The 8,120-nt window shown below is 40.3% G+C and overlaps 1 protein-coding gene across 2 annotated transcripts; it reads left to right on the top strand.

Moving 5' to 3' along the window:
• RNF7 (ring finger protein 7) lies at positions 598-7,652 on the top strand. 2 transcript variants are annotated; one of them, XM_005675493.3, is made up of 3 exons: positions 598-879; positions 4,362-4,409; positions 6,734-7,652. In XM_005675493.3, the coding sequence occupies exons 1-3, from the start codon at positions 712-714 to the stop codon at positions 6,788-6,790; spliced, it is 273 nt and encodes a 90-aa protein (XP_005675550.1). In that variant the 5' UTR covers positions 598-711; the 3' UTR covers positions 6,791-7,652. The 2 variants fall into 2 exon arrangements, with proteins under 2 accessions (XP_005675550.1, XP_005675548.1); XM_005675491.2 differs by having other exon boundaries at positions 620-886.

Genomic DNA, 8,120 nt, shown 5'->3' with positions numbered 1-8,120 from the left:
ATTCTCTCTTGTGAGTGTACAATATTGGTATTCTAAGGATAACTTGTAATGGATTTCTTACTGTTTTGAAGTGAATTAATATAGTCACATTTCCCCCGTTTTCTTAAAAAGGAAATATATATGTATAAGCGTGTATATGTACACATCCATCCTACACAAACAAAAGTTCTTAAATGTCCTTAAGTAATTTTTAAGTGTAAAGGGGTCCTGAGACCAAAATATTTGAGAACTGTTGAACCAGATTCCAAGCTCGTCATTCATTCCCTCAACATATAACTGTCCCTCCCGAGACAGCATTTCTTAACGAAGGAGATGATCAAGAAATAGTCCCCGCTCCCCCCAGGGCGTTTACATTTGAGAAGGACGAATATATCAACAAGACAACTTCTAAAAGCGGTGTCATGAAGACATAAAGCAGGACACGTGTCTCCCCCGCGCAAGGGTCGGCCCGGGGTCCCTCACCCCGCTGAGCTGGCCGGGCGTTGGGGACGGGAGTACCGAGAACTAGGACACCGGGAAGCCGCTGGTGCCGGCGTACGGTGACGTCACTGGGGCGCGCCAGCCAATCACGGGCGCCCCCCGGTCCTAGACCCCCGCGGCGGCCCGTGGCCTGCGGGCGGCGCTGTGGCCCGTCGGACGGCCCCACGGAGCCGCCATAGCCGCCCGCCTCCCAAGACCTAACGTCTCCGTCGCCGGCTCCGCGCCGCCGCTATGGCCGACGTGGAAGACGGTGAGGAACCCTGCGCCCTGTCCTCTCACTCGGGGAGCGCAGGATCCAAGTCGGGCGGCGACAAAATGTTCTCTCTCAAGAAGTGGAACGCGGTGGCCATGTGGAGCTGGGACGTGGAGTGCGATACGTGCGCCATCTGCAGGGTCCAGGTGATGGGTAAGCGCAGCAGGCGAGGCCCCGGCTGTGCTGCGGCCTCCGCAGGCCCGGCTTCGGGCGTGGGGGGAAGGACCAAACCTTGGAGAGACCGTTCCGGGAGGAGTAGGGGCGGGATCGCCCTGCCCCGGCCCCGGGAGACCGCGGGCCACGCCCGAGCTGCCGCTGATCCGAGGGCTGAGGCCGCTGCCAGGGGCCGAGGGGTCGTTCAGCGGCGACCTGTGCCGGGGACGGGTATTCTGGGGGAAAAGGGGGGTAGCAGGCAGGACAGTTAAACAAGGTCATTTCCAGTAGTGATCAGTGTGATCACGACAATAAAAGTAGGTGATTTGACGGGAGCTGGGAGGAACCACTTCGGTTTGTGTGGCCAGCGACCGCACCCTTTTCCGAAAGCAAACCACACAGAGGTCAAGGTCAAGGCCCTGAGTCAGAGGGTCAGTCTGATGGTTCTGGTCACACACCAAAGTGATGCTCTGGAGTCATTTCCCCCCCAAACGGCCGCTAGTCGTGCTCTGGAGAGGAGCAGGGAAGAAGAGTGTTCCTAGCCGTCCCCTTTCTGGATTGGCTACTGTTCTGCTGGCTTTTAAACCTGGATGATTCAAGATTGGTCAGATCGCACTCGGTTGGCTAGAACTAGAAGAATGTAAACCCTTTTATTCAGAGACGTGAAGCTTCATCTCTTTACTGGCCACTCCCCATCCTAGCATGCAATTTCTTGGAGAAGGGTAGTGCCCTCAAGTCTGGCCTTTCTGGAAAGCCCTCTTTTGCAAACTTGTTACTTCTTTCTATGATATTTTTAATGAAAATATTGGACCAAATGAAGCCTTTCAGAACAGCTTCATCTCGTTGTGTTTTATATGGTCTCTGTTTTAAGATCTTAGACGACCTTAAAAAAGTTGCTGTTTAAATGCACGTTATATTTTTAAATAGGGCATTTAAAACTACAGCATTTAAGAGTGTCTTAAATGTCATTTCTTGAAGGTAATTGGAGAAAACTGAGGCTTATGTAGTTTGAAAACTTTGTGTCTTGCACTGAAAAACGAGACAGTTGGAGAAAATAACTTAAAAGTTGCTTTCCCTTCTTGAGCATTGAAAATTTAGACCTACCAGAAACAAGAGATTTCTCAATTTACTCTCTCTGTAGTATGCACTTATGTTTTTTATTCGTAGGAATTTGTTTTAAAGAGAATTTGCAACTATGGGATTCAAATTTTTTTTACTTTTTAAAAGAACTAAATTTCAGATGTGATCCACTTACTTTGTGTATCAGGTTTTTAGGTACTTACTTTATGGGCCTGCAATACAGCCCCCTTGCCCTAACCCTTTCTTGAAAGCTAGAATCATAACTTCCAGTTTGTGGGATTTTTTTTCTTTTTTAGTTTAAAATAATTTTCCTAAAAGAGCATCTTATTTTTCTCCCCAAAGAAAAATTTTAAATTAGTAGGTAGAAATGCAAAATATAAAATAATGGTTGAAAGTTTGCAAGAAATAAACTTTACTGGGATATTTAAGGTAAGTCAAAGTATGGGCTATAAATGACTCACTTCTCACATTAACTTTCTAATTATAACAAGTATTTGCTACTGTGGATTAATGTTTCATATTTACAACAGCTGTACTTTGGGTTCAGAAAAGTATTCTGGGCTAGACCTCTGTATTGTGTTTATGAGGTGTTAAAATCCATTTGGTGGTTAGGTGACAGCAGAAGGAAGTTTGTTTTCTGGCTTCATTCTAAAAGGTGTTACTGTACTCCTTAGAAATGCACTGTTTTAGATATTAAGAACATCATCAAAAGAAAATGTTTTCTTTTATCTGAAACTTTAGGAATTTTTATCTGTTCAGGTCAGTTGTTGATAGTGAATCTAAATCAAAGCTGTAGGCATAATTCAGAGACTTCTAGATTCTATAAAAAGCCCACTTAATCCCGTGTCCTTGATATTTGAATTCATCTCATACACCTAAATGATTTGTTATAACTTCTTGATCTAAGAATTGCCAGTCAGCCCATTCTAATGTGGTTAACACACTCTTCCTTGGTTTCCACTCTGCCGACTTTATTGGGAAAGGAGCCACTAGCAAGCACCAGTGAGGAAGAGGGGACGAGGTTTGCTTGTACTGTCAAGGGATAAAGAGCCAGAGTAACCCTCCACAGCTATCTGTTAACTTGGACGTTTGACATAACCTTCTGGAGCCTTGTTTTCCTAACTTGTAAAAGAGACAGTTGGGATCGTGAACTCCAGTTCTGTGACTGCACAGAACCAGAGGCATGTCTTCCCCCTTATATCATGATCCTTGCGATATTTAACTGTTTACCTATCCACTTTCCCATTTACTGGTGAGACCAGGGACCCGGACTTGGTCATTTTGGTGGCCCCCAGGCATTACTCTTTGCACAGGGTAGGTACTCAGTAACTGTGAAATTGCAGAAAGCCTCAGGAGGCAGTGGTTGTTTTTAATCCACACTGAAGAGGCCAGGGTGGTGTGTTTTTTTTTAAGGGTAAGAGCATGCAGAGAGGAGCAAACAAATGCCTGAGCATAATCCAGTGTAAGAAAAGAAGTAGGCTTCAACTCTATCCTGTTTCTATTTTTATAGAATTTTTCTCTAATTTATATTAAAATCTTTTTTTTTTTCTGTTAGTTAGAACTTCCTTTCACCCAACTTTGACTGCTTTCAGCTAGTGAATGAGTCCATTTCTTTGGTTCCTAAAATATTCTATATTACGTTCTTCAAGCAAATGGTAGTACAGACTGAGTTTTGAAAAGTTCTAGTATATCCTTTTGGTTCCCATTCCTCATGTTTACTCCCAGGTAATTTATTAAAATACTTTACCGTTGTTGGGTAAATGGTTTGGGCTCAGATTATTTGTAAAGGGAGCATTTCCTTAAAAAGAAAAAATAAGAGAGAGAACCTAATATTTAGGGTTTTTTTTAATTTAATTTTTATGTAGGTTATACAGTCACAACTTAAAAACTTGAGAAAGTGTGCAGTGAAAACCCCTTCCCATTCCATCTCCTCCCAGGTGAACTTTATTATTAGTTTCTTGACTATCCTTCTAGAGTTTCTATATATATGTAAGCAAATACCAATATATATTTGTGGCTTATTTTAAAGGATGTCTTGAAAATAAACTGTGCATAAAATTGATCTGTGTGCATGTGCCCAGAGAGTAATATAGTGGAATATAGCATATTTTTCTCTAGTGGTTACATCCACTGTCAGGACATCTTTTAATCAGCGCTTGTGAAAATAGAGGGTCAGTAACCCTTGTGAAATTGCTCCTGGTCATAAGTAAATTAGTAGAGTGCCTTGTGCTTTATTCATCTTTAAGCAGTTATGTTCAGATGAGAAATTAATAGTATGAGCCTTTTAATCTACATCTCTAACCCTTTGGGCCTTTTATTTGACTTTGAAGTGTATGGGGTTTTAAAAATTGCATTCTGAGCATCAGAATGAGAATTGCTATTTGTTTACTTTTAGATGCCTGTCTTAGATGTCAAGCTGAAAACAAACAAGAGGATTGTGTTGGTATGTTGTAATTTTGTTCTTCTGCTTTTTCAACTGAAGTTTTTCTCTCAGTGGGGATGTTTGAATTTGCAGTTAAGATTGGCTTCATCAATACACAAAGATAAACTGTAAAGCAGCGATTCATTATTAATATAAAATGTGTTGGTTCTCAAAGGGTCTTAATGGAATTATCTGTTAAGTCCTTTAATTGCTTGTAATTCAGAAGAATTGATTATATATTGTAGACATGGGCATGGTAAATGTTTTAATAATCAAAAAAGAAATATATTCTATTAAGAAAAATATAAAATAAGGAATTTGCCGAAACATCCTTTAAATTTTGAGTATGTTACAGGTTAGTTTTGGTCAATCAGGATTTTATTCTAACGAAGCATTTCAGTTTTCAGTACTCTTTTATGATCGAGTATTTAACTTTTCTCCTAAAGGTGAAAGCAATTCTAAATCTCCAGATTCCTTTGTATGTAGTTTATAGATAGAAATCTGTTAAATTTTATTTACATGTGGTACTACAATAGTTGTCTTAAGGGAAAAAAAAAGTTGTCAGGTTAATATTGTAAGCGACTCAGATTTTTATGCCCTAGCTCTTGAGGTCATCACTTCTAAGATTGCTATATAAAAGTATATAAAGATTTTCCTGGAATGAAAGGTTAACTTTGAACTTTTGTGTATGTGGTTTACATACAGCTTCTGAATGATTCATGTAGTTTTAATCAAATCCTGTTTCTTTCTTCTGAAAGACTTAAAATGAGCCCCGCTAGCTTCCAACCCCTACAACCAATTTTCATTGAAAGGTTTTTTTTTTTTTTTTTTCATTGTTATATAGCTAAGTTGGTCAAGCAAGGGACAAATGAAGTCTATGTCTGAGGTTGTATTCCGTATTACGGGTGATTTCCCTTTATTTAAATTTTTTCTTTGATGCTGTTTTAAAAATATTGATTTAATTGAGAATTGTGAGGGGTAGGCCAGCTTTCTTTGATCATAGAGAGGCCCTTCTTTTCTTGAAATAGCCCTGTCTTTCAAAGCCAACCACTTTGAAAATTCCATTCTGTTTGTCACATGAGGAACTGCACTGCCTATGAATGACTTAACACAGATCATCACCACTTCCAGAAAACAGTTAGAGGTACCACTAATAATGTTTTTTAGAAGCATGCCACCTATTTATGATAGCCTGCTATGAGCTGAAAACATGTAAAACTCATTGTCTTGGTAGGTAAAACTCAGGAGGGTCTTCCCTGGTGGCTCAGTGGTAAGAAATCCCCCTGCCAGTGCAGAAGACGGTGTTCGATCCCTGGTCCGGCAGGATCCCACATGCCGTGGAGCAACTAAGCCCACGTGCCACAACTACTGAGCCCGTGCTCTGGAGCCCGGGAACCGCAGATACTGAAGCCTGAACACCCAGAGCCCATGCTCTGTAACAAGAGAAGCCATGCCAATGAGAAGCCCATGCACTGCGACGAGAGAGTAGCCTTTGCTCAACACAATTAGAGAAAAAGCCCAAGTAGCAACAAAGACCCAGCACAACCAAAAATAAAGAAAGAAAATTTAAAAATCAGGAGGACATCTTTAAATAAACTAACTTAAAGGCCCCAGAGGTCTCCAGGGTCAGTGCACGAGTGGAGTGGTTTGGGATCTGAGGAAGACTCGTCTTCTGGGCTTCCCTGGTGGTGCTAGTAAAGAACCTGCCTGCAGTGCAGGAGGCACAAGAGATGTGGGTTCCATCCCTGAGTCTGAAAGATCCCTGGGATAAGGGCCTGGAAATCCACTCCTCTATTCTTGCCTGGAGAATCCCATGGACAGAGGAGCCTGGCAGGCTACAGTCCATAGGGTTGCAAGGAGTCAAATACAAGTGAGCCGACTTAGTACACACACACAGGTCTTTTAACCTCCCAACGTGAGAAAGACTGACAGCATGTGGAGCCACATAGGAGTGGGAAGCCACCACAGCATCCTCGGATTCCAACAGTGATGTCAGGTTTCCAAGCATGGTGCCCTACCTCATTTTTTTCTTTTTTCATTTGGCTATACCAGGTCTTAGTTGTGGCATGTGGAAGCTAGTTCCCTGACCAGGGATTGAACCCTGGGCCCCCTACATTGAGAGCGCAGAGTCTTAGCCCCTGGACCACCAGGGAAGTCCCCTTACCTCATTTTTAAAGTATAATTCTATATGTAAGGTTCTTTTTCTTTATGACTAAAAAAATTTATTTTGGCCAGTTAACCATCCTTAAGATTATGAACCATAATTATTATATAACAAAATAGAGTTGTGAGTTCAGTAAGTTAAATTGAAATATGTAATGTCAGATGTTCTTTTTTTTTCCCAGTGGTCTGGGGAGAATGTAATCATTCCTTCCACAACTGCTGCATGTCCTTGTGGGTGAAACAGAACAATCGCTGCCCTCTCTGCCAGCAGGACTGGGTGGTCCAGAGAATCGGGAAGTGAGAGCAACCGAGGGTGCCCTTCATGCAGTCAGTTGTTTGGAGCCCTGGTGGATCTTGTTATCAAGTGCCCTACAGCGGCTGGAACTCTCCAGGGGACTAATTCTTCGAATAGGAGATGGATCTGTGGTCTTTTGGGACTCATCAAAGGCATGGTTTAGCCTTTTTCAGTTTTATTTTCAGAAATTCTCTACAATTAAGATAATTTATTAAGGATGGTCTTTCCTACCTCTGTGGTATGTGTCTCACACACTGCTTAGAAGTGCTATAAAGGAGAGGACTGTAAATTGAACAACCTTCATAATTGACTTACCGATATCCAAGGAGTTATTGAAGTGGTTCCATTCAGAAGAGAATTTTTTGCATGCTTATGGTTGATCAATTTTTTAAAAAGAATGTTATAGTAACAAATAAAGTACAGTTTAAAACCCAGTTCTTATCCTTAATGTGTTCCTAATATTTATTTTTGGCAGAGGGGAGGATAATTAATGAAATTTTTATTTGATATAATTTTAAGTTTGGACCAGGAACAGGGTAAATAAAATTTAACTTTTGAGTATATGGGATTTCGAGTGTCTTTATAATCTTCTTTCTCTTGACTCATCAAGAAAACCTAGATCTGCACTCACCTAGTGAGTGGTAAAGGACAGAAGTCTTTTCAGCTTCTGGTTGTATTGTGTTATAATTTAACTGTGTTTTAGGTGGAATGTTAACAAGGGGAAAATGTTTACCATTGTCACATTGGGTCAAGAAGTTAACTTTACCACATGATGTTTTAATAAATGGTTTATTCTGTTTACCTCATTTGAATTGTCATTATTGCAAGTTTATGCTCAACTTTCAACTTAAACTAATTTGCCAAGTGAATGCTTTTGGTTAATTTGAAAAAATATTCATTTGCTCTTTCTTTGGTTATAATAAAATTATTAATAACTTTATTACCTGCAAACATAAGTGTAAGAAAATACTTAAATTTTATCAAGTCAATTCACATTCAATGGAAATATCTTAGGACAATTTAGGAACCACAAGTTCATTTTGAATTTTTTTATAACATAGGCTATTGCTATGCGTTTAGACAACTAAAATCTTGAAATCTTAACCATTCACTTCTGTAGTTTGGAGTTTGCCAGTCTGAATCTTTCTGAATCTAAGGAATGTGGATACATAAAAGAATATTAAAGGTATAATAATTAAAAATTAGAATTCTGTATGCTTTCAACTTAACCTACTATGTATTAATTAGATTTCTTGTAAATTTTGCTTTATTAT

The sequence above is a fragment of the Capra hircus genome, chromosome 1, assembly GCF_001704415.2.
Source record: "Capra hircus breed San Clemente chromosome 1, ASM170441v1, whole genome shotgun sequence".
Lineage (NCBI taxonomy): Eukaryota > Metazoa > Chordata > Mammalia > Artiodactyla > Bovidae > Capra > Capra hircus.
The sequence above is the reverse complement of the archived record's forward strand: the minus strand, read 5'-3'. Positions and strand labels throughout refer to the sequence as shown.